The sequence below is a fragment of the Oppia nitens genome, unplaced genomic scaffold (assembly GCF_028296485.1).
Source record: "Oppia nitens isolate AA-2021 unplaced genomic scaffold, nextdenovo-longstitch-racon4-pilon3 scaffold2_pilon_pilon_pilon, whole genome shotgun sequence".
In the NCBI taxonomy this organism is placed as follows: Eukaryota; Metazoa; Arthropoda; class Arachnida; order Sarcoptiformes; family Oppiidae; genus Oppia; species Oppia nitens.
This window is the reverse complement of record NW_026533210.1, coordinates 8266497-8291114: the sequence shown is the minus strand read 5'-3', so window position 1 is coordinate 8291114 and position 24618 is coordinate 8266497. Positions and strand designations below refer to the sequence as shown.

Here is a 24618-nt window from a genome sequence, read left to right as displayed (position 1 = left end):
TAAAAATTGTTTATATATATACTGTATATTTAAATATTTATAGCATAATATCATATTAGGTATTAAAAACTCACACATAAAATTAAAACACACATAAAACATTTTTTTTAAAAATAATAATACAAATCATTACCAAAAAAATAAAATAAATTGTGTTGCTTTCAAATGAGATGATTAAAAAAAAATTAGTTATATCAGAAGGAAATCAATCAATTAATAAAAAAAATAATCCAATCAATCGATCTTAAGGAGTCGGGCGATCACCTGTATTGCCAGGAAATGGTTATCAAATTCATAGACATTTGATTTGGCGATTTGCCAATTGGGCCAAAATTTATAAACACTTTTCAATCGGTATTTTTTAAACGATTTATCTTTTTTGAAGGCATCACTAATCTGTTTGATGGCACAAATCTTGCGCGTATCCGACATTACGTGCTATTAATATAGAAATTTTATTTTAAAAAAATAATTCATTGATTCAAAAACTATTATATTAGACATCATTACCTCAAATAACACTTTATTGTTCAACAGAATAGACAATAGTGTAAAACATTTGCAGATAAGTTGTGGACAACGACTAAAGTTTTTTATTATCCTAAATAATATATCAATTGTTTGGGAATTGTTGACCAAATTTGCGAGTGTTTTCTCATACTTTAAATAAATAATAATAAATAAATTGGTTAAATAATATAATAATTGATAATCAAAATAACAAATTAAAAGGTTAACTAAAAAAAATAATACTTACTTTTGCTAAATTCAAAAGTATATTAACAGTGAGAACGACAATCTGTTTGTGTGGTTCGGAACGATTGGATTCATTAAGTATTTGAATCAATATTTTGACGGCACCGTAGAGGACAAGTGTTTCGCAAGACACGGGCGACAATTTGGTTGTCCTATCGAGAGCTGACAAATCATAGGCTAAGTGTAGAAGTGAATCGTAGGCCAATAATTTCTGCAAAGCATTTTGTGTCCGATTTCCTAATTGCATGTCTTTAGTGGCCAGTGATGTGGACGTCAGTATTCGTTGGAAAGCTAATTGAATTTTGGCGTTTTCTTCGTGGATCTGTTTGCGAGTTTTATATCCTCTCCAGAAAGACTACAACAAAAAATTTGATTCAATTAACTTAATATAAGAAAAATAATAATCAGACTTTTTTTTAATGATAATTACCTGTATCTTAATCGCAGCTCTTTTTGTTCTGAAATCGACTAACTTGTCTCTGAAACGTCTTTGGATCAAAATGACTGACTGTCGAAGTTGAACAAAGTGTTGCCTATCGTATTTCATCTGTCTATTCGATCTAAATATCTTCTGGACCCAAATGGTTGTCTTTTTCAATATTAAGTATTGTTTCCTCTCTTGTCTCATATCTTTGTTCGATCTAAACCAACGTTGAATAACAATAGTGGATCTCTTCAGTGATTGGTATTGTTGGCGATCTTTTGACATCAATTGATTAGCTCTAAACATGTTTTGAGTCCAAATAACAGTTGATTTCAGTCTCAAATAGTTTTCTCTTTCTTGACGCATAAGTCGATTCGCTCTAAACTGCATTTGAACCCAAATAGTTGACTTCTTCAACGTTATGTACTGTTCCCTCATTTGTCTCATAACTCTGTTAGCTCTAAACCGTCGTTGAATAACAATAGTGGATCTCTTCAGCGACTGGTATTGTTGGCGATCTTTTGACATCAATTGATTCGCTCTAAACTGCATTTGAACGCAAATAGTTGACTTCTTCAACATTATGTATTGTTCCCTCTTTTCTCTCATAAGTCTGTTCGCTCTAAACCATCGTTGAATAACAATAGCGGATCTTTTAAGTGATTGGTATTGTTGGCGATCTTTTGACATCAATTGATTAGCTCTAAACATATTTTGAATCCGAATGACAGCAGTTTTAAAATTTAAATAATTATCTCTTTCTTGACGCATAAGTCTATTCGATCTAAACTGCATTTGAACCCAAAGAGTTGACTTCTTCAACATTATGTATTGTTCCATCTTTTCTCTCATAAGTCTGTTCGCTCTAAACCATTGTTGAATAACAATAGTGGATCTCTTCAATGATTGGTATTGTTGGCGATCTCTTAACATCATTTTATTAGCTCTGAATATGCTTTGGGTACGAATGACAGCAGTTTTAAGATTTAAATAGTGATTCCTTTGTTGTCTCGTCTGTAGATTCGATCTGATCTTCATTTGCATCCAAATTGCAGTCTTTTTCAAAGTTAAATACTGTTGTCTTTCTTCTTTCATTAGTTTATTTTTTCTAAACCAACGTTGAATAACAATAGCGGATCTCTTCAGTGATTGGTATTGTTGTCGATCTTTCGACATCAATTGATTAGCCCTAAACATGCTTTGAATCCGAATGACAGCAGTTTTTAAATTTAAATAATTATCTCTTTCTTGACGCATAAGTCTATTCGATCTAAACTGCATTTGAACCCAAAGAGTTGACTTCTTCAACATTATGTATTGTTCCCTCTTTTCTCTCATAAGTCTGTTCGCTCTAAACCATTGTTGAATAACAATAGCGGATCTCTTCAATGATTGGTATTGTTGGTGATCTCTTGACATCAATTTATTGGCTCTAAACATGTTTTGAGTCCAAATAACAGTTGATTTCAGACTCAAATAGTTTTCTCTTTCTTGACGCATAAGTCTATTCGATCTAAACTGCATTTGAACCCAAAGAGTTGACTTCTTCAACATTATGTATTGTTCCATCTTTTCTCTCATAAGTCTGTTCGCTCTAAACCATTGTTGAATAACAATAGCGGATCTCTTCAGTGATTGGTATTGTTGGCGATCTCTAGACATTAATTTATTAGCTCTGAATATGCTTTGCGTACGAATGACAGCAGTTTTAAGATTTAAATAGCGATTCCTTTGTTGTCTCATCAGTCGATTCGATCTGATCTTCATTTGCATCCAAATGGCAGTCTTTCTCAAAGTTAAATACTGTTGTCTTTCTTCTTTCATTAGTTTATTTTTTCTAAACCAGCGTTGAATAAAAATCGCAGATCTTTTAATAGTAATATACTGATGATATTCCTCTCCTTTAGTACAACGATTGGCTCTGAATTTGCGTTGAATCAAAACGGCTGATCTCTTAAGTGATTGGAAATATTGTCGATCTTTTATCATCAATCGATTAGCTCTGAATAGTCTTTGAATAACTATAGCGCTCTGTTCGCGCAATTGTTCTTCAGCTAACAGTTCGTCTTCTTTGTGTTTAAATATAATGGCATCCAATAAGGCAAATGTCTTTTTCCGGTGACCATAAACTATATCTTTCGGTGAAATACCGTTGGGAACAATCTGATCGAATGCTTTGAGAGCCACATCAATGTTATGCAACTTTCTTGTAATATTATTACTCGGATACAGTAGTTTAGATAACAACTGTTTATGTTCAGTACACAGTTCAGCCAATCGGGCCAATCGTATACCATCGCGAAAATCGATGGCCAAGTTTTCCACTTGAAAATCATACTCTTCAATAGGTGTCTGTTTATAATTCAGCGAAAACCCGATGCTTCGTAAATATTTTGTTATATCTCCGACACCAGTGATGTAGTCGCGAGCAAACGATATAATCAGATCCACTGTCGACTTATTAGTGGCTGAATGCCTGAACAAACACGGATTGTGTTCAATGAGTCTTCTTTGTTTAGCGGCGTCCAAAAAATTAAGTAAATTCAAAAATTTTATGAGAATATATTTTTTAGCCTCCAATATGTGGTGATCGTCTTTAAAGAAGTTAACAACAGTTTTGTGTCCATATTTGGCAATCAATTCTTTCGAAACCAATAGGTTTTGGGCGATAAACTTTCCAAGAATTAAGCGCATCTGATTGGATGAATTGGTGGTCATTTCAATCTTATTATTATAAATAGTTTCCAAACCAATTCTAAGCCACAGAGGATTATATGACAACAAAAGATCTATAATATGTTTGCGAAAACCAATGTCCGCATGAATGGCTCGATCCTTACGTACGGCAAACTTGCTGTTATGGATGTCGGCCAACATTTTCGAGTTAACACGTTTGACATCATTTGACTGATACAATGCCAGCGCAGTACTTCTCAAACTGTTCCACTTTAACGACTCTCTATAGGTTTGAGCAGACATTTGTTCTTTAGTCGGACAGACAGTGATTTCGACTTTAGTTGAGTTAAAACAATCCATAATCAATAGATTGCAATCAATTTTGTCATTTTTATCATCAACTTTGGGCGCCAACATTGTATTACACCACGACATGTACTGAATATCTTCAATACCGAAATACGATTTGGTCGCCGATTTTGATGGCGTACTAAGTGATTGAATGATTGCCGATTTATTTCTTGGCGTCAGAATAAATGACGCACCACTTGAACCACTGGATCGTCTTTTTTTGGTCTTTATTATGGTATTTGACATCAAATTAAGTGGTGTTCGCGACTTAGGACTCACTCGAAAGGTTTCTCTTCTCAAAGAGTTAAGACTTGTTCGCCGAACTGGTGTCGCGACCTTTGCCGGCGTCAACTTCTTCTTGATTTTCATAGGCAATCGTTGGGGAACCGAAAACTTGTGATCAGCGGCGGTGTTGTCGCTATCATTGTTGTTGACATTGACTGAATTCTCGCCCAATGGGACCCAACTGAGGCCAAAGTTTTTCTGTTTCTTCATCGGTCGCGTCCGTTGTTCATTCTCCAAGTCGTGGTATTGGTCATCGTCATCATTTGTCACCGCAGTGTTGATCTCAATGGGAATCCAATTGAAACCACCGCCTCCTCCGCGGCGATAGTCCATTGTGTACTCAGTATTGCCAATTGTATGCGTTTTGTTGGCGGACTCGGCAGTGGTCGTCGTCGACAACATGTCATCTTCGGGTCGACTGCTGTTCGTGTCGTCCATCGATATCCAAAAACCTCTCTTAACTGAACCACTTTTGTCGTACGTTTTGTTCATATAGTTGTCCATCACGTTTGAGATCAGATGAAAATCAAACGCATAACAACTCGTCAATCAATCAATTAATAAGTAATAATAAGTCAATCAATCAATGAATGTCTTCAATGAATTCAAAATTACTTATAAATAAAAACTTCAAATAGTTTTTCAATAATAATAATAATAATAATAATAATTAACGACAAGTTTTTTAACAGTTTAAATGTTGAAACGCTTTCAATGACTCTCATTGGCTAACAGTTTGCTAAACAATCGATTTGATTGGTTCACAAGTATAACGATAACGTAAATATCACAATCGTTTTATATAAACAGTACAGTAGAGTCTCGTTTATGAATACATTTTTGCAAAAAGTAAACTATTAATACAAGTAATTTAAAGTTTGATAAAAGTTTTTTAATGTAATTTTTATTATTATTTTAATAATTTAATTTATTATAGAGTATATTATTATTTCATTAAATAAACTTAACAATTATTACAAAACTATAATTACATCATTATTTTTAAAATACATAATATTATTAATACTGTATCAAACTAATAGTACAGTAATTCATATGTGTTACACATAGATTTTTAGTGCCATAGAATCATAGTTCAGTTAATATTAAAATATTTATAACAGTAAACTATAAGCTCCTCCCACAACACGCTTTAGCTGTTGTAATGTGCGATCAATGTTTGCAATTGTAATGCAATGCAATGCAAATCACATGTTTTTAAATTGAAAACAATTTGTTTTTGATGACTAAATACAATACAATTCATTAAAAGATTAAACTGAAGATAACAAATGACATCACTTTATGAGATCCGATACGCGCCGAGCGTTTGGCGTCTACTTAACGGCGTCTTCTGTATCTATAAACCAAACCATAAGTCAGTTTCATCGACCCGACGGACACTTCTTAATAATCTATGCAATGGTTAGTATTAAATGTCTTTTGCAGTGACAATGATATCAATGAAATCTAATATCAGATTATTATCTTATATCTGATCACTAGATCTCAACGATATGATAGTCCGACCGCCGCGACAAATGGTTCAAATAGCTGGTGATCTTTCGTCGGGCAATGAACTGAAAGTTGAAATCAAAGAAAATTTGTCCGACAATCCACTTGTTGTCGGCAAACGATATCAACAGCAAGACTTTGCACTTTCTGTTGTCAATAATCCGGGATATTTTGCGTCCGGTGTTGTTGTCGTGTTTATCGGCAAAATGGCCAAAAATGCCAACGAATTTAGAAGAGCTAATCATTTAAGAGTTTACGAAATAAAAGGCCGATTAGGTATGACAACAGACAATGCGAACAGTGATGGAAGGATTGTCGAAAAGTCGTGGTTCAGACACGTCAACGAAGGACGGATAAGCCGAGTCCTGAGCAAAATCGAGTCAACACATCAAACGCTTATGTATAAAGTTATGGGAATCGATATGACCACTCAGGAAGCATACGATTTGGCCTCTCGGGGAATGGTTAGGCCAGCTATGCGTAAGACTATTCCCATCTTATATAGGTTACGTTTGACAGACTTGTCATTGCCCGAGTTTACCATTGAAGTCGAATGTATCAACGAATTTGATCAATACCTGTTTGATTTGATCCAAGATATTGGTTTTAAATTAAAATCAACGGCAATGTGTAAACAATTAAGACTCAAACGGTACGGACCATTCACTGTCGACCACTCTTTATTGTTAAAGCACTGGACGTGCGAACATATCATAGAAAATATACAATTATGTAAATCAATGATAAAACCGGAATGTTTTCAAACATTATCACCACTGCTATCGAGTAGTAGTGATCAGTCAGTGGTGACCAGTGTTTCCGATCAACAATTCTTTTTGGATACACTGAAACAATAGAGAGATATGAAGAAGTTATTGATTTAATAGAAATTTTAGTCAACAAAAAAAATGATATCAAACCTATAGTGATGATGTCGTGCAAATGTTTCGGCCACTAATAACGGAAATATGATCGAAGCGTCGGCATATATTTTGACAGGTTTTGCTTCACGTTTTATTTTGCCCCACGAAACAGCCTCATCGGGTCGGGCGCCGGCATCGCTGCCATCAAACTCATTGGCCGTATTTATAAAAACGGAATAATCGGCACCGTTTCTCTATATAAAAAAAAATAATTTATTAGATATGAGTTATTATAAAAATATTATTAATACCCGCAATCATTATTGTGATATTAAAAAATACTAATTTTGAAATTATGTTATTGACTGACCATTAAGTTTGCGTTACAGATATGATGTTTAACTAAACCACCGCCTAATATAATCATTGCCGACTTTCGGGCCTTCACTGCTATGGTATTAAGTCGTCGTATATCTAATAAAAATGAAGATTACAAAAAAAACAAACAATTAATTGGTGGTTAATCAACAACAAAATTAGTATCAATTGTGTGTGTGATGTGAACCTTGAACTATATCAATGACAAGACCCGGGTTTCGATAGGTGTGAAAGTAGATCATATCGCCTAACGAGCCGTCAGTAAGTGCCGGACAAAAAACTGGTATCTGATTGCGTGCCGCCCAATACAGTATCGATTCTTCATTATTAATCTTTTCGCCTAATCTGGTAATAACCTTCGATGGCGACCAAACTATTTTTTGTTGTTGTTGGCCATCACTACTATGTTGTTCTGCAAGCATCTGATCCAATACTGGTTGAACCCAATTCTCGAATTTACAATAATTATCGTTTGGTACCAAAAGATTTCCAATTCTATTGATCCCTTCATCTCTTAGTTCACTACCTTTTAGACTAAAATCGCCGACAAATGTCGGACCTAAACATTTGATTATGTCTTCCTCTACACCGCCAGCACTGGTGACAATACAGTCCACCTGATTAAGACATGTGATATATATATATAATCATTGACATGACATGAGTTTGTTTTAAAAGTGTTTACCATTTTGTGCTGAACCAAGAATCGGATGGTATCTCTGACACCACTGGATATCATATTAGAAGTATATCCTAAAAATATGGTACAACCGGTCTTTCGTCGGATAAAATTATCGCTTTCCAAGACGTCCTCTTCGAACGGTTCGTCGCGACTCTTCAGCTGAAGACAGTAATGTTGTCGACAGATATATATTATTAATAATAAATCAAATGACATAACTTATGACAAAAGATAAATGTTTACCATTTGTTCAATTTGTTGAACAGATTGTCCAAAACTGGTCGCTTGAAATCCAGTGGTCAGATATGTCTGAAGTAGTGCCGAATGATTTATACCTTCATTGAAGTCATAGCCCTTTACTTGAGTGGTAAATGTATCGAGAATTGAATCCGTGGTCTTCAAGTGTCTGCCGTTAACATCAACGCAGTGGTGGTTATCGTCATCGGCAGTACCTTTACTGGCCATCAAAACTGCCTCTTTGGCCACCAATGGTATTGTGTTCATTGTTTTTTGTGGATCTTTTTCTGGGATCAAATTGCGGTGATTGTCTGTCAACAGTAGTAATTGTTTTTAATTATCTAAATATTTAAAAGTTTTTTTTGTCGCTTTAAATACCTTATGAAATGTGTTTTAATAAAAACATATGATTTTGTTGTCATATATTTGTTTTGACCAATAATTATGTCAAACAAATACAAATATAAACTTTTTATTTTTCATCAACTATTTCATTGATAATAAATTTTTTATAATAATTGTGTCAAATGTTGTGAAAATTAATTAATTTTTGTTTATTAATTGATTTTTAATAACAATTTTTTTTTATAAACAATTAAAACGATAGATATTTTTGAATATATTGTCAATAATTTGTGGGACATATGGTATGGATGTGTCCCACAAATGCTTTAATATTATTATTCATTACATCATATGTTTTGTAAACAATAAGTTGTAATAAAAAAAATAAATGCCTTTTTTTATTAAGAAACTATTGGATCAGCTAATAGATAGACAGATAAAGAGTGAGTGAAGAAGTGATGTCCAAATCAAAGTACGAATACGTTCGGACATATGAAGACTCGTCGGATCACATATTACTGAAGGACTGCTATATTGTCGTCAGAATTGATGGACAAAAGTTTCATAAGTTTACCAAAAGACACAATCTTTTGAAACCTAATGACAAACGGTATGTCATCGACTTTGACCACATTTTTTACTCATGAGTTTAATATATATGATATATTTGTATTTTTTTGTAATACTAGATGTCTGGATCTGATGAACGAATCGGCCAAACATGTCATCAAATGCTTCTTCCCGAACATCGTTATGGCATACGGTATGTGTGAATCAATGGCCAGTGATTATCATATATTGTTTGTCACTCAAACTTGATTTCATGTCTTCACTATTCATAGGACAGAGCGATGAATACAGTTTTCTTATCCGTCGTATGTCTGATCTCTATAAGCGACGCCAAAACAAAGTCCAATCACTTATTTGTTCTTCATTTACTTCGGCATTTGTCTACTATTGGTCACAATATTTTTCAAGTAACGAGTTGTTCACCGATCGGAGGCCATCGACATTATCATCATCGGTGGTGACACTTCAATATCCGCCGGCATTCGACAGCCGTTGTATTCTCTATCCGAACGCCAAAGTCGTTATGGATTACTTCCGATGGCGACAAGTGGACTGTCACGTCAACAATCTGTACAATACTGTCTTCTACGCACTCACCGGTCAATACACTAAATATCTTATCAGTAGTTCCAGTAGTGATAGTTCATATAAGATCACCACTTGCGACAAACAAGTCCAGCCCATGACTCCGAAAGAGGCTACCGATAGACTGTCAAAGACTATCAGCTCAGATAAACATGAGATCATGTTTACAGACTATGGTATTAACTATAATAATGAATTGGAACAGTTTAAGAAGGGATCAATTATTTTGTTGAATATCAACGACGATGTACTCCAACAGATTAAACCGAAAAAGAAAAATTGGGATCAAATACGTGAAGATATCGATGTCGATCTAAATCAGTTTATTGATGTAAAACATTGTGATATCATTAAAGACGAGTTTTGGGACCAAAATCAATCACTTTTAACATAAAGTATTGTGAAATTAAATATATATATTTGTTAATCATTTAATTAATTAGTTTCTATCAATTAAAATAATTTTTTGATTGAATTGATATAAAATGAAATATTTAATTTACACGAACAAAAAAATTATAAAACTATTGATAATAACAATAAAGTAATTGTTGACAACAATTCAAATTTACGATAATTTTTAATTTAAAAACCGTTAGTTTTTAATGACATTTATAATCACAACTGACTGACAGTTAACTTAACATTTATTATCTGTTTTGTGACACACAGTATATCTACTTTACTACTAAACCAATGGGTAATACAATCTGTTACTACATTTGCTGTAGTTGTTGTTGTAGTCGTTATAATCGTCGTGAAGATTATCTGAAAAAAGAGAGACATAAAGAAAAGAAGCGAACAATGAGACAGTTTAGTAAACTATCGAAAAGTCATAAAACGCGAGTCGAAGTCGGATCCTATCCGACAAACCTGACCATCGAAGAGATCAGTAATATTGTTGAAATACCGAACGCGAAGTACAATACAGAAGACGATGTGATCGCCGGTCGGGGCTATCTATTGGGCCAGAAGTTAGGCGAAGGAAAGTTTGCTACGGTTTATGAAGCGACAGACATAAAGTTCGGGACAGAATTGGCCGTCAAAGTGATGGTATTGAGTGACAAAAAATATAGGAAAGCTGAACGCAATGCACTGGTTAAGGACATTACGCACGAACTGTTTATGTTGGAACGGATTCGGCACCTGTATGTCGTCCGATTGGGCACACATTTTGTTGTTGAAAACCATACGGCCCCTAAGTCTACGGTCTATATTGTGATGCAACGGGGAGTGGGTGGCACACTTGCCGAACGTAACAAACAGTCGGGACCGTTCAATGAGGACGTGTGCCGGATCTGGTTCTCGCAGATGTTGTCGGCATTGGTCTATATGCACGCAAGTGGTATTGTCCATCGGGATCTGAAAACACAAAACATACTTTTAGATATAACTGACGACATACTGATCAGCGATTTTGGACTGAGTCGTGTTGTCTACAGAGAGGGCGTCCAATTGGAGTCGAATACGTTTTGCGGTACGCCTTCATATATGGCACCCGAATTGGTGAATATGAAACTGACAAAACAAGAGCGCCGCCGCCGACAGACACTGAAAAAAGACAGCAAAGATGGTCAGCCAAAGTTGGGTTATATGGCGCCGCCGGTCGACGTCTGGGCACTTGGAGTCGTATTGTTCACACTGTTTACCCAAAAGTTTCCGTACGATTCATCTGATCTGAATCGTTGGTCGCAAATGTTAGTAACAGATATGCAGCACAAAAAGTATCACTTTGAGCGTCATCTTCAGCCGTCGACAGATTTGGTTAATATTATGGACCAAATGTTTGAACCCGACCCAACTCGACGATCGACAATGTTATTACTGACCCGACATCCGTGGATTGTTAAGAAATATGAAGAAACCAACAATAAAGTTATCGATTGGTTTAAGAGTAAAAAGTTATCGAAAAATATATGAATATATAGACAGAAAAGTTTTTATAAATATATTTTATGTGTTATTAAATGATTGATTGTATTGTTTTGTGTAATATTAATATCACTTAAAAAAATTAATTTAAAAGATTTACCGGTACATTACCGGTAATTTATTTTATAGCTACAAAATAATTTACTGGGACTATTACCGTAATATAAATATAAATTACCAATGATTTATAAATAGCAAACAAAAAACATTTTTAAAAAATTATTATTTTACTATAAAAATTTCTCTGAAACTATAAATTATAAATAAATTAAATTAAAAATAATTTATTTTACTTATAAATTAAAGTTTTAGTTTCACTGAAATAACATGTAATGAAATGTTAAAGAGACTATCAATGTTTGTAATTACTAAACAGTCCCTCACATGTGTTGTCTATGTTTTTTGTATTCAATATATAAACGCAAAAAGCATTTGTTTTTTATATAATTTAATTCAAACATCACTTCAATTGATTTAATCAATAATCATCACCACTGAAGAAGACCGACGACGACGAAGACATGTCCGACGATGAACTTAGTTATGTTAAGCGACAAAAAGTCATACATTATGGCAGTATTGAAGACAAAGAAAGGGAACGAATAGCGACAATCAAAGACCGACAGACCACTGCCTCCGCATCCGTCGTCGTCAGCGCCGCCGCCGCTGTTGGCAACAAAAATGACGATTATTATGATTTAGAGAAAGAGGTCTTAAGTAAAGATAAACAATTGGTTTTGGAAGACTTTGAACGCAGAAAGAAGGCCCGACAGATACATGTGTCCACCGATGATATCGAAGTCAGGGCTCACTTAAGACAAATCAATGAACCGATTTGTAAGAATTGATTTTTACCGATTATTTTTTTATAATGAAGACATAGATATCTTAACAATGAATTATTTGGTTTTGTTTTTTTATAGGTCTGTTCGGTGAGGGACCAGCCGATAGACGGGAACGGTTGAGACAGTTATTGGCCCGATTGGGTGAAGACGCCATCAGAAAGAAGAAAGAGGATGAAAGAGGAGATCAGAAAGAGGTAAAGAATTAATTTGAAGATTTTTTTGTGATTATTTAAGAGATCAATAATGACTATTAATTATTATATATATGAAGACATCCCAGACCTGGTACCACGAAGGACCCGAATCGCTACATTCGGCTCGACTATGGATTGCAGAATATTCCATACGAAAAGCCAATGAAAGACTCCAAAAGACACGAGTTTTTAGACAGACTCCCGAAGAAGCCCGAGCCGCCGCTTCCCAGGAGTTGTACAAACATTTGGGCGGAATTGAGATCAGTTGCAGTCAATTGGGTGACACCAGACCGCTGTCAAGTTGTCAGTTTAGTCCCGATTGTTCACTAATTGCCACTTCTTCATGGAGTGGTTTATGTAAACTATGGACAATGCCTGACCTCAAACTGAGATCAACATTAAGAGGGCATAATTGTAATGCCGGACACATAGTATTTCATCCAAAGTCAACCAAAAGCCAGTCAGAAGAGAGCCTAAACCTGGCCTCATGTGGTGTCGATGGTTCTGTGCTTCTGTGGAATCTTAAAAGTGAAGAACCAATGGGTAACCTTCCGGGACACGAACCGAATCGTGTCAGTCACATGGAATTCCATCCGAGCGGTCGCTTTTTGGCCACGTGTTGTTACGATCATTCGTGGCGTTTGTGGGATCTGGAGGCCGAAGAGGAAGTACTCCATCAAGAAGGCCATAGTAAACCTGTTCACGATTTATCGTTTCAATGCGACGGCTCATTGATAGCTACTGCCGGACTCGATTCGTTTGGTCGGGTTTGGGATCTCAGGACAGGCCGTTGTATAATGTTTATGGACGGACATCTTAAAGGAGTTCTGGCCATTGATTTCTCGCCAAATGGCTATCAAATTGTTACCGGAAGTGAAGATAATAGCGTAAAAGTATGGAATCTTCGCGAAAGAAAACTCGAGTACACAATAGCCGCCCACACGAACATCATATCGAAAGTAATGTTCGAGAAGACAATCGGTAACTATATAATGACCGCATCGTATGACAATACTGTCAAACTGTGGGCACATCCCGGATGGACACCAATCAAAACGCTTAGCGGACACGACGGCAAAGTAACGGCAGTGGATGTGTCGCCAGATAATGAAAATATTATTAGTTCATCGTTTGATCGGACATTTAAATTGTGGCAAAAAGAGTGAAGTTTTTAAAAAATATTATATAAACCATTGTTTTCATAAATTATTTCATTTTTGTAATCATTTCATTATTATACATGTATATCGTAATTGAATTATTACGATAACTAAATTAAAACTGTTTTTTTTGTTGATAAATTGTGTATATTAAAAAAAGAAATTTATCAATAATTTGAATTATATTATGATAGTTAATAAAAAACCACTAAATCTCTCTCTCTCTCTCACACACACACACATACATACACACTCACTCATGAATATCCATCAAAACTTATTTGTTTTCTTGTTTTAATTTATATGATTTATTTATATTTGAATAACTAATATATACTGTAAGTATACTGTGTATTGTATTTGTTTTTATATCATAAAAATTTAATTATAAGTGATATTTTATATACACAAAGACAAACAATTGTATAAATAAACAAATTTCAATTTAATAAAAAATTAATTATGATATTAATAGACAAAAAATGTGTATTTTATTTGCTATTAAATACTGTACTAAAAAATCTGTATTTAAATACACTGTGTAGCTCTGTACTACTCTCTCTCTCTCTCTCTCTCTCAGAGAGAGAGAGAGAGAGAGAAGCCATATATTTTCATTAGTTTTTGTAATCATAATAATTCTTAAAATTATAAAAAATTATATAATTGTATCAATTATTTGTCAATTAATTAGTTACAGTTTTTAAAATTAATTTTAAAAAAATAATATTGAAATTACCGTTGAAATTATTAGTTGTATTATTTACATTAGTTTTTTGTTTATCTATCGGAATAATTCTAACAATCTTTAAAAAATTAATGTTTTTTTAGTAATATTATTAATAATAATTTTATTATCCATTTGAAACAAATCAAAAATCTATAACATTGAAAATTACAAATCAATTCATCAATTTTTATTGAGATTTTTTTCTTAATATTAAACTAATTATAAATAAAATTACGATAAATTATAATATCAAATTAAATACATTGATAAAGTATTTGAAAATAAATAACTTTTATAATTTGTCATTATTAACATAATAATAATTATCATTATAATATGATTACAAAATAATCATAAAATTAATTAATTGTTTTACATTTTATAAATAAAATTCTATTTAAATTATAGTTTTTAATTTTCGGTCTAACAATTGCTAAAAGTTTTTAAAATAACAGCTTAGTTAGTGCACCAGTACAGGTATATACAGTACAGTACAATACAATATACATGTATATTAAGTTTGTCATAATATTACTGTTTAAAAATTTTACGATAATTGAAATTATAAATTATATTTATCAAAAAAAAAATCCAAAATATTTTATAATAAATAATTACTGTAAAAAACAATCAATCAATTTTGATGAACAACAACAGGAGGATTGGATACATCCCTGGGCTCTAATTTAGTTATTTTTGTAATACCGAAACTACACAAAGTGGTCACTGTGTCGACCAGTTGTTGTTCTGCCGGCGAGAATGAACTGACAGCCTCGGGATCAGCTGATACCTTCATAATCAGCTCTTCGATGGGCTGCCGAAGAGCAACAATAGTGGTGGCAAATCGGAGATCCATTTTAAAGTCAATCCATTTGTCCAGTTGGACGTAATGGTCGGGCGTTACGTCCACACGTTTGGCGCCAAACAGAAGCAGATGTATTGGCGAAACCATTGTTAACTGTTTGGCGCAAACAATACTTGTCCGCAGCTTTTCACCGAACACAAAGAACGGCATCGGAAACGTCTGTTGAGGAAACGGTATGTTTGTGTAGCCGATCGACGACTTATGGATTAATGCAATCTTTGCTTCGGTGGTCAATACTTTTCGTTTTTCTTTGTGAACGCAAACATTGGGATAGAAGCCCATCGTTAACAATGCAGTCACCAAATCCAGACAAGTATTGGTATTATTATTGTTATTATTGCCATCAATTTGATGATTGTTTCCGTGATGTGATTCATTATAACCACCAAAATCATTATTATTAAAACGATCGCAAAGACTTTGATCCGGAAACATTGAACTCTTCAGCAATTCAATCAATTGTCGTTTAGCTTCGGATGTGATTCGCATCGAAGTCGGCAAAAGTGAATTTTGTTCGCAATATTGAATAGCATTACCTTCACCTTTACGTTCGGCTCTTTCCCAAAGTCTGAACGCCTTCAGTAGCATCAGATGATCGCTGAAATATCCGTTACTGAACTTCTTATGCGCGTAACGCAACCGATTCAAATTGAATGAATCAAACGGATCGGGACATGTGCTGGCATTGGCCGTTATGGTGCACATGGATTCGGCGCAACCGAATATAATCGACGCAATCATACATTTTCCGATTCGCGGTTCGATTGGCAGACGGGCCAGTATTCTGCCCAATGGTGTCAACTCGCTTTGGTCGTCCAGTGCGCGCAACTCTCGTAACAATACTTCTGATTCAATAACCGTATGAATAGGCGGCGGTTCGATAGCTTTCGATAGAAATCCGGTAATCGATCCGAGTCTTAATAATTTAATTGTTAAAGCAATTTCATGTAATGGTGTCCTAAATATTTCTGGTTTCAGATAGTCGTCCATCGCATCATACCGGGCTCTACTGCACAGATAATAACAAAATCCGGGTCTAACTCGACCAGCTCTTCCTCGTCGTTGCTGAAGATTTGTCTTCGACGCCCAATCAGTGGCGTAATGAGTCATATTGTTGTGAGATGTAAATAATTTGATCTTAACTTTGCACGAATCGATGACAAAAACAACATCGTCGATAGTGATACTGGTTTCGGCAATATTTGTGGCCAAAATAATTTTGGTCACTCCCGATGGAACCGGTTCGAAAACTTTTCGCTGGTCGTCGCGTGGAATTTGCGAATGAAGCGGTAGAACACAAAATCTCTTGGAACCAAATGTCGGATGTGATTGAAGATGACGCATAAGTGCAAAGATATAGTTCCAACCGGGAAGAAATACCAGAACAGATCCTTTGACAATCAAACCATTAATGTGATTCAGCAGTGCCTCAATCATTTCGAAACTGATCTCTCGTTCACTTAACTTAGACATTGTATGTCGTGTAAAGTCCGAGTACTTCGGCGCCAATACTTTGTTAAGATTTTCTCCGCCATCGTCAGCGCCGCCCTCTTTGTCTTCGTCTTGAAAATTTTTATTCTTTCGTTGCGGTGGTGGCGGAATAAATTCTAACATTTCAACACAATCTTCAAGGAAAAATTCTTGAACTGGATGTGATTGACCCGGTATTTCCAGTACCGGACAATTGCCGAAATATTTTTGAAATATAGTCGTATCGATGGTGGCCGACATCAATATAACTCGTAAAGTGGGAAACGCGTTGACCATATCTCGGATGACAACCAAAAGGAAATCTGTGTTGACATCGCGTTCGTGTACTTCATCGATGATTACATGAGATATACCACGCAAACCACTTTCAAGTTTACGCAGAAGTGTACCGATTGTACAAAATAGTATCGATCCGTACGGTCGGGGAAGTGAATTCTCAAACCGGACACTATAGCCGACGCTTGCATTCAAACTCAGTATTTCAGCCCTTTCCTGTGCCACTCGTTCGGCAATAGATACGGCACTAATTCTTCGCGGTTGTGTTACAATAATATTACATTCGGCGCCTCTTCGGTTGACAATAAATTTATCCAAAATATATTGCGGTACTTGAGTTGTTTTACCGCAACCGGTACTGCCTCTGATAATGACAACCGGATTTTCGGTAATTTTTCTGACAATCAATTCTCTAACCGACCAAATTGGCAGCGCTTTGCGTCTGTTTGTCATTTCTTTGAAAAGCGATGTTTTCTGTGCGCTTTCACTCATCTGTTGTAACATTTCGCTAATTTGTCCCAAATTATTGACAGCTAAGTGTCCCTCATCTATGTTACAGCCTCTCCAGGCGTTCCAGTTTTCAATTGGTGGACACCAACTAACACAGTCTTGCGGTACAACTATTGTATCAATATTTCGATTGTCTTTTGGTTCTTCAATCAGAATTGAATACGTTTCCGGTGTGCCATTAGTAGTTCGGTGATCGCAAATGCCAACCGGTATTACATTCAAATCTTTTAGGGTTTTCCTGAGCTTCTCTAACAACTCGATTGGTATATCAATACTGTATGAATCAACCTATTTATCCATAAAAATAGATAATAATTATGATTTAAAAAAATATTATATTATAATTTAATGTAGTTTTTTTTATAATACCATCGATTGTTTGTTACGTTTTGATTGTGTGATCTTAAACTCGCCGATAATTCCATAATGAAACAGTTGTCTCATAATGGACAGCGCACAGGCTCGGGAAGCCAATTGTTTGTTGGACCCGGTGTCGCGGGCCGTTACAGCTATAAAATAGACCCCGATTATTACAATCACATTAACAATAGGGACATCATATATGATACTTACGTCTATCCAATTGTCGCAAATGAAGTGTCAGTTCACATACAAAACTCCTAAAATAATTATATATATATTTGTATTTTAAATTACAGATAAATATTTATATTATCTTAACAACAAAAAATAAAAACAAATTACCGATTTATTTGAGACTTAAGATGAATTGTAAATTAACACTATTTTTGTGGCCATTAGTTTTTCAAAGAAAATTAATAAACGATAAACAATTGACATTAAAAAACCTATATATAATAAATAAGATTTATTACTTACAATTTAAACATACAGTAAATGTTTTGTTTCGTCAATTAGTTTGCCGTTTATTAATTCAATTCAAAATATTTCAAATCATATATTCAGAGCCGACAAAAATATTGTCAACCAATTCATCAAAAAAATGTCAAACAAAATACTCTCTAAAAATCATTACAACAAAAAAATTTACTGATTATTAGAGAATAATTGGTTTGACATAAAAAAAATTAAATATTAAAAGAAAGAAAGAGAGAGAGATAGCCGTGAAATTATAGGCCACGGTTGGTGTTCATACTTGCTATGGTCGGGTCCAATGGCTGTATAAACATAATCAGCTTTAATCTTGTTTTGTACCAAATACTCGTGCAATCGTTGTTTCGCGTTATCCAACGTCCAGTTTCCGTGAATACTTGAATTGGTGTCCAATTCTTCCGCTTCTTCAAACTTACGTTTCTGTGCAATCCGGTCGACATAGTCTTGTTTGGGTCCCTCACTGTATTGCATGAATCCTTTGTTAACCAGTGGCTGTTGCGTCTGCTGGCGTATCGGTGCTGCAGCTGCTGCTGCGGGTGGACCAGTAGATCGGCAATGAGTTATCAGAGCATCGATCGCTGGCGGCGGCGTCGATGCAGCCGACACAGTGGCCTCTAAACTGTTGGACATAGCCGTAGTAAATGGCAGTTCATTTTCATGCATATGTCCGTCGCGGACCAAATACATTATGAAATCTCGGGCCGCATTGACGCCGGCATCCTTTTTGTTGGTCGAGTTTCCCATTGCCACATAATTGTATCCCGGGACCCGAACCTTTTACGGGTAAATAATAATAAATGAAATACCAAAATGAAAGTCATTGGTGCAACCAATTTGGTCACACATTGTCATCGGATGGTAGAGATAGACAAGACATCATACTTCGCACTTAAATCGCGACCGATTGCCGGCACCCGACTGATTAAAATGATAATTAGGTGTCACCTTCTTCTTTCCCAACCAGGCGTACAAAAATGTCTTTGTCTGGTCACCCATTTGTGTCTTTAAAAAAAATCACTTTTTTTAGCCACAAATGGATTTTGTTTACGACAAAGACTTTTTAATTATGTTTAAGAAAAATACAGATTTTTTTCGTTTCTCTAAATAATAATAATTATTATGTATTTTATTATTGATTTTCTTTAAAAAAGAGCTTTTGTTGTTAAGACAGACTTAGAGAGAGAGAGAGAGAGAGAGACATCTTTTGGATGAAACGGATGATTACAATAAAGTTTCGATAAGTTTTGAGATGTTTTTTATATGAAGTGATGATTTCATCTCTCATCTGATCCTTTAAAAAAAAAGTTGATCACCAATTGACATATCAATTGATGATTTCAATGGTGTATCCAATCATTGGACTACAACTAAACTAATTTTTTAAAAAAAAAGTAAATCATTTCTTAACTAATAAATAGATGTTTTTTTTAATTTATATATTTGAAAAACATTTGTTATTAAGTTTTATTTTACATTTAATTTTAATGAATAATATTTTTTTTAAATACATTCTTAAATTTAATAAACATTTAATTAAAAATATATTTAATATTTATAATTATTTACACAAATTAAATATTTAGAATTATAGAATTTTTATAATAGTTTTATAATAGGCATAAAGTTAAAATCTATATTATATATAATTTTATTCATAAGTTAATAAATTATAATTACTTAATTAAAAGTTTAATCTTTAATTTAAGAAAAATTATGAATTTAATATATTTTATTTATCATATTAAAAAACTACAAAATATACTAATTATTAAAATTTTCAATATTTGTTAATTTGGTAATGTTGCTAATTTGTACTATTATTTATATCAATTCACATTAATTAAATTTAAAACATAGTTTTATCATAACTTAAAACTTAAATTTATGAATAAATATCTATTAATTGTATATATTTTTATTACAATTATTTAATACACTATTTCATCATTTAAATTCAATATATTTCAAACTGAATCAATAATCTCAATATATATATATATATATAATTTATATATAATTAGATAACTTATACAGTTATATAAGGTCGTAGTCCTATACAATATAGGCTATAGAAACTAAATATAAATAAGCTTGGATAATTTAATTTTACCATGCTAATTATATTGTAATTATAACAAGCATATTTTTTTATCATAATTCTTTTACAAATTAAAAATATAGTATAATAAATATCTATATATCAATAATTTTTTTTTAATTAACTAAAATTTACACAATAGTGTATTACATATATTTATAATTTGTATAAACTAAAAAAACATAGTAGTGCTGTTAATAACTTTTTAAAGATTACATAATTACATAAAAATTGATTTATAATAGTAAATATAATAATGTTTGTCAATAACTGTCATATATATTTAATAAAACAATTGAAAACACAAAAATTAACATTTTTATCGATTTTGATATTAGTATCTAAATATTAGAAAAAAATTGACAAACAAAAAATACATTATAAATCAAAAACAATTTGTTGTATAACATGACAACAAAATTTTAATTTAGATCATTATATCGATTCAAATAATATACTAAATAAAGTTTCGTTGCAATAAATAAATTGATTTTTTCTGCATTTCACTGATATATTACATTATGAATTTGCAATGAATTCATGAATATATTATGACATATTGATATATAATATATATATAAAGCACTGTAAATGAGATAAACTCTTATTATTATATAATATAGTTATGAAAGAGAGAGACAATAGTATTTGTTAAGCAAAACCCAAACTTTTTTGTTGATTCCAGACTCGGATCAGTTGGTTGGGGTCACTGAAGCCGTGAGCTGCTATCACATCGTTATAAGTGTCGACACTGTAGCCAAATGGCCAGAAATGAAAGTTTTCGTTATGTATGGCAGTGATCGACAACTTTTTCGCTAAGATTCCCACATAAATGTCATCAAACGGAAAGTGTTTTGTGTAAAGGGAGGCGTAATACATCTCAATGAGTGATGCATTGGATAAAACATAAGCTCCTGCTGTCACATATGGAGGATATCGAGAATATGGATAATCTTCGAGAGAGACAAACCATTTGCTTGTTTTATGTCTCATTGGGGAAGAAGTGGTAAAAACATAGCCGGTGTATAATCGGCCATCAAATGGAGTATTTGGTACAATATTTATAGAATTGGTATCAATTGTTGGCCAAGTATTCAATGGATTTCTAATATATTTTAAGAGATTCTTAACCGAAACATAATAGTCGTCGTCAACAAACAGTATGAACTGAGCACTGGAACAGTAGTGAACCGACCATTTGAAAGCCATCATTGTCTTAATGGTATTATTATAATAAGAGTCAACAAAGTCTGCCTGAACTATGTCTTTGTTGGCATCCATTTCTTCATCAATACTGTCCTGACAGTTGTAGACATCACGTCTGTCAACACAATTGCCTAAAATAAAGACAGTTTTGATGGTAACGTCCGAAAAGCGTTTCTCAAATCCCCAGCTCTTGCGAATGACATCTCTGGCCTTGAAATGTGTTAGCGAACTCTTGACCACAATTAGCAAAGTTATATCATCTAAATTTCTGGTAATAATCTCATCGTCGGTATTACTAAAACTGGTTATTATAACTGATTTAGAAGAAGTAGACGACGACCATCTCTTGGAACACTTATTTTCATTGCGGATAATAAAACGGTAATTATAATCATTAATATGTTGGGGAAGTGGAAGTGTTTGTTGCAATGTTTGTCTATCTTTGACATCGGAATCAGTATTGAAATTCATTTCTTTTAAACCTTCGATAATATCTCTGAAATTTTCCAAATCTAACGGATAGCTAAAATTGGTGCCGAAGTCCAATTCAAACGGATGAATATAAACGCCGGATATGTTGACCAATACCAGACACAGCGAAGCCATCAGAAAGACAATCAATCGGTGTCTTCGGTAAAATCGTTTGGTAACCGGCGATCTCATTGTGTCGGCAATTATTTGGACAATTAATTAAATCAATTTAAAATGACTTAACCGAAGACACCAAAAATAATTGCCGACACGTTTTATTTGCACACGAGTGGTGTGCGTGTGACACGTGTGGCCGTTTTGTGTCACGTGTAAGCCATGCATTGATTTGATTGCAATAATAATAATCACAAACTAATTGTCAACAATAACAACAAAAATCCATTGAATTGATTAGTCATTGATTTACTAATGCATTGATTGACAACAAAAACACACAAAAAAATGTGATTACAATAACAGCTGTTTTTTCCTACTGTACTCTATGTGTGTTCACAACAAACGTTACGCATATTATAGTGAGTGTGTATTGTACTGTGTTTTGCGGTCATTAATAATAGTCGGCACGTGTTTGTGTTGTTATCGGTGTTTATTGTTTGGCCAGAGTTTTCTTTACACCCGTCGGCATACAATTGTTTTAAACATGTCTTCATTACATCATTTGCCAAGAGATGAGGTCTCGTCAAAGATTCCCATCGGCGGCGACACTGCTGTGAACAACAGCAACCAAAACGCTGTTCCCGTTGTCGATGAAAACGATACCGATATTAATGGCAAAGCTTATGGCAAATACTTTGAAGCGTTTCACATATTTAACGACAATTCAGTGGTAATAGCATCGGATAATTTGTCGGGTTTTCATCAAACCGGTTACGTCACAAAATACGATAAGATCAGTGACGTACCAAAGATGCCAGTGTTGTCGTTGAATCCCGATTTTGGCGGTATCTGTAATCTGATTGCTTTGCGAGACAGACGTTTGGTGGCCGGCTTTGATTCCGGACACATATCATTGCTCGGCCAAGAACTCGAAGAAGAATTATCTGTTGTACACCACGACAATCCAATTACGCGACTGAATGTCAATCGTTTGGAGTCGAAGATTGTCAGCAGCGGTCACGACATGACAATTATCATATTAGACATTGAGACGTTTGTCTTAACCAAGTGCTATAATTTTGGCCATTCGGCTACCGTTTGGGACATCGACTTCAGTCCTTGTGACGACAATCTTGTACTGTCGTGCAGTCGCGACAAGAATGTCCTGTTGTGGGACTTGAATAAAGCCAAACCATCGTCAAGAATTGCCACTTTGACATCGGATCCGACAGCTCTTTGTTGGTCCAGCAAAGACATATCGATGGTATTTATTGGTACAGAAAATGGACACATAAAACAATTTGATGTACGAATGCCCGGCAAAGAAGTAGCCGACTGTACGGTCGGCCAGAATAGAGTTTACCGAATTAAACGTGTTTTCAATGGCAACGGACTGGCCGTCTGTTGCAATGATAATGTGTTGAGAGTATTGAAATCCGATTCACTGATTAGTGTCTACGAGAACAGTGGTCACACCGATTGGGTCCGAGATGTCAGTCATTATAATAAACAACTCTATTCTGTTGGTCGCGACTCGAGACTTGACGCTCATATTGATTGCTCTTTTGATGGCATTTCCATTACAACCACATCAACAACCCATACCTAAGATTGTGATAATTATTGTTGTCATTTGATATACAGATTATTAGGTTTTTTTTCTTATTTATTTTGGTTAACATTTATAAAATTATACTGTATTTAAAATATAATGTATCTGTAAATAATTATTTACATGAATTAAACTGTTTTTTAAAAATAAATTATAAAGAATTAGAAATTATAATAATTGAAAACTGTTTTTATATATAAATTTATTCATTTATTTTTTTTATTATCACAAATTCATTAAAGAAAATTTTTGTCTTATAATAATAATAATTATTACAATTCAAGCATAAATAACTATTTACAAACATATTACTGTATTTTTTATTTATAAAAAAAATAAAATGTTAGGTTTAAAAATAAAATATATATTTAATTTTAAATCGTTGCTAATTTTTGCAGCAATTTTGTCGACTAAATACACAGTTTAAAACATTTAATCTAACATTAAAAATCATAATAAATAAATAATTGAATTAATTATTTTCAAATAATAAAAATATAAAAATTAATAATAATAACAATATATTTATGGGGCAGTAGACGTTGGGTGAAACAATTTTTTTAAAAATTAAAAATACTTATTAGATTTTTTC

At 33.7% G+C, this 24618-nt stretch overlaps 9 protein-coding genes across 10 annotated transcripts; 5 read left to right on the top strand and 4 right to left on the bottom strand.

The window, feature by feature from the left end:
* Window positions 1-191: 191 nt before the first annotated feature.
* LOC128956338 (protein abnormal spindle-like) lies at window positions 192-5134 on the bottom strand. The gene is made up of 4 exons (XM_054302056.1): window positions 1187-5134; window positions 758-1111; window positions 511-660; window positions 192-438 (listed from the first exon to the last, which is right to left on the bottom strand). The coding sequence occupies exons 1-4, from the start codon at window positions 4994-4996 to the stop codon at window positions 235-237; spliced, it is 4518 nt and encodes a 1505-aa protein (XP_054158031.1). The 5' UTR covers window positions 4997-5134; the 3' UTR covers window positions 192-234.
* Window positions 5135-5784: 650 nt separating this feature from the next.
* Window positions 5785-6697, top strand: LOC128956006 (pseudouridylate synthase TRUB2, mitochondrial-like). The gene is made up of 3 exons (XM_054301686.1): window positions 5785-5917; window positions 5999-6562; window positions 6651-6697. Exons 1-3 carry the CDS (start codon window positions 5785-5787, stop codon window positions 6695-6697), a joined length of 744 nt encoding a protein of 247 aa, XP_054157661.1.
* Window positions 6698-6774: 77 nt separating this feature from the next.
* On the bottom strand, window positions 6775-8586 carry LOC128956260 (probable deoxyhypusine synthase). 2 transcript variants are annotated; one of them, XM_054301953.1, is made up of 7 exons: window positions 8546-8586; window positions 8174-8478; window positions 7934-8089; window positions 7436-7865; window positions 7241-7344; window positions 6928-7124; window positions 6775-6852 (listed from the first exon to the last, which is right to left on the bottom strand). In XM_054301953.1, the coding sequence occupies exons 2-7, from the start codon at window positions 8432-8434 to the stop codon at window positions 6831-6833; spliced, it is 1170 nt and encodes a 389-aa protein (XP_054157928.1). In that variant the 5' UTR covers window positions 8435-8478; window positions 8546-8586; the 3' UTR covers window positions 6775-6830. The 2 variants fall into 2 exon arrangements, with proteins under 2 accessions (XP_054157928.1, XP_054157927.1); XM_054301952.1 differs by lacking the exon at window positions 6775-6852 and having other exon boundaries at window positions 6875-7124.
* Window positions 8587-8876: 290 nt separating this feature from the next.
* On the top strand, window positions 8877-10061 carry LOC128956363 (uncharacterized). Its single transcript, XM_054302093.1, has 3 exons — window positions 8877-9122; window positions 9202-9275; window positions 9355-10061. Exons 1-3 carry the CDS (start codon window positions 8971-8973, stop codon window positions 10059-10061), a joined length of 933 nt encoding a protein of 310 aa, XP_054158068.1. The 5' UTR covers window positions 8877-8970.
* A 216-nt stretch (window positions 10062-10277) lies between these two features.
* LOC128955339 (testis-specific serine/threonine-protein kinase 4-like) lies at window positions 10278-11590 on the top strand. The gene has a single exon (XM_054301004.1). It carries the CDS (start codon window positions 10364-10366, stop codon window positions 11585-11587), a length of 1224 nt encoding a protein of 407 aa, XP_054156979.1. The 5' UTR covers window positions 10278-10363; the 3' UTR covers window positions 11588-11590.
* A 389-nt stretch (window positions 11591-11979) lies between these two features.
* Window positions 11980-13835, top strand: LOC128956306 (U4/U6 small nuclear ribonucleoprotein Prp4-like). The gene is made up of 3 exons (XM_054302007.1): window positions 11980-12436; window positions 12523-12638; window positions 12716-13835. The coding sequence occupies exons 1-3, from the start codon at window positions 12121-12123 to the stop codon at window positions 13802-13804; spliced, it is 1521 nt and encodes a 506-aa protein (XP_054157982.1). The 5' UTR covers window positions 11980-12120; the 3' UTR covers window positions 13805-13835.
* A 1291-nt stretch (window positions 13836-15126) lies between these two features.
* On the bottom strand, window positions 15127-19618 carry LOC128956305 (ATP-dependent RNA helicase A protein-like). The gene is made up of 5 exons (XM_054302006.1): window positions 19405-19618; window positions 18785-19296; window positions 18241-18287; window positions 18037-18176; window positions 15127-17955 (listed from the first exon to the last, which is right to left on the bottom strand). Exons 1-5 carry the CDS (start codon window positions 19516-19518, stop codon window positions 15160-15162), a joined length of 3609 nt encoding a protein of 1202 aa, XP_054157981.1. The 5' UTR covers window positions 19519-19618; the 3' UTR covers window positions 15127-15159.
* Window positions 19619-21227: 1609 nt separating this feature from the next.
* Window positions 21228-22499, bottom strand: LOC128956308 (beta-1,3-galactosyltransferase brn-like). The gene has a single exon (XM_054302009.1). The coding sequence runs from the start codon at window positions 22487-22489 to the stop codon at window positions 21272-21274; it is 1218 nt and encodes a 405-aa protein (XP_054157984.1). The 5' UTR covers window positions 22490-22499; the 3' UTR covers window positions 21228-21271.
* A 120-nt stretch (window positions 22500-22619) lies between these two features.
* Window positions 22620-24088, top strand: LOC128956307 (methylosome protein 50-like). Its single transcript, XM_054302008.1, has one exon. It carries the CDS (start codon window positions 22800-22802, stop codon window positions 24021-24023), a length of 1224 nt encoding a protein of 407 aa, XP_054157983.1. The 5' UTR covers window positions 22620-22799; the 3' UTR covers window positions 24024-24088.
* Window positions 24089-24618: the final 530 nt, after the last annotated feature.

Coding starts and splice junctions, on each gene's coding strand:
- LOC128956338 (XM_054302056.1), bottom strand. CDS start 4,996: ATGGACAACTATATGAACAAAACGTACGACAAAAGTGGTTCAGTTAAG. Junction 1,112..1,186: donor GAGCTGCGATTAAGATACAG/GTAATTATCATT, acceptor TTTTTGTTGTAG/TCTTTCTGGAGAGGATATAA. Junction 661..757: donor TACTTTTGAATTTAGCAAAA/GTAAGTATTATT, acceptor ATTTATTTAAAG/TATGAGAAAACACTCGCAAA.
- LOC128956006 (XM_054301686.1), top strand. CDS start 5,785: ATGACATCACTTTATGAGATCCGATACGCGCCGAGCGTTTGGCGTCTA. Junction 5,918..5,998: donor TCTTAATAATCTATGCAATG/GTTAGTATTAAA, acceptor TCTGATCACTAG/ATCTCAACGATATGATAGTC. Junction 6,563..6,650: donor GTTTACCATTGAAGTCGAAT/GTATCAACGAAT, acceptor TAAACAATTAAG/ACTCAAACGGTACGGACCAT.
- LOC128956260 (XM_054301952.1), bottom strand. CDS start 8,434: ATGAACACAATACCATTGGTGGCCAAAGAGGCAGTTTTGATGGCCAGT. Junction 7,866..7,933: donor TCTTGGTTCAGCACAAAATG/GTAAACACTTTT, acceptor TGTCTTAATCAG/GTGGACTGTATTGTCACCAG. Junction 7,345..7,435: donor TGTCATTGATATAGTTCAAG/GTTCACATCACA, acceptor CATTTTTATTAG/ATATACGACGACTTAATACC.
- LOC128956363 (XM_054302093.1), top strand. CDS start 8,971: ATGTCCAAATCAAAGTACGAATACGTTCGGACATATGAAGACTCGTCG. Junction 9,123..9,201: donor TTGAAACCTAATGACAAACG/GTATGTCATCGA, acceptor TTGTAATACTAG/ATGTCTGGATCTGATGAACG. Junction 9,276..9,354: donor GAACATCGTTATGGCATACG/GTATGTGTGAAT, acceptor CACTATTCATAG/GACAGAGCGATGAATACAGT.
- LOC128955339 (XM_054301004.1), top strand. CDS start 10,364: ATGGGTAATACAATCTGTTACTACATTTGCTGTAGTTGTTGTTGTAGT.
- LOC128956306 (XM_054302007.1), top strand. CDS start 12,121: ATGTCCGACGATGAACTTAGTTATGTTAAGCGACAAAAAGTCATACAT. Junction 12,437..12,522: donor ACAAATCAATGAACCGATTT/GTAAGAATTGAT, acceptor GTTTTTTTATAG/GTCTGTTCGGTGAGGGACCA. Junction 12,639..12,715: donor AAAGAGGAGATCAGAAAGAG/GTAAAGAATTAA, acceptor ATATATATGAAG/ACATCCCAGACCTGGTACCA.
- LOC128956305 (XM_054302006.1), bottom strand. CDS start 19,518: ATGGGTGACCAGACAAAGACATTTTTGTACGCCTGGTTGGGAAAGAAG. Junction 18,177..18,240: donor TTTGCGACAATTGGATAGAC/GTAAGTATCATA, acceptor TCTATTTTATAG/CTGTAACGGCCCGCGACACC. Junction 17,956..18,036: donor AACGTAACAAACAATCGATG/GTATTATAAAAA, acceptor ATGGATAAATAG/GTTGATTCATACAGTATTGA.
- LOC128956308 (XM_054302009.1), bottom strand. CDS start 22,489: ATGAGATCGCCGGTTACCAAACGATTTTACCGAAGACACCGATTGATT.
- LOC128956307 (XM_054302008.1), top strand. CDS start 22,800: ATGTGTGTTCACAACAAACGTTACGCATATTATAGTGAGTGTGTATTG.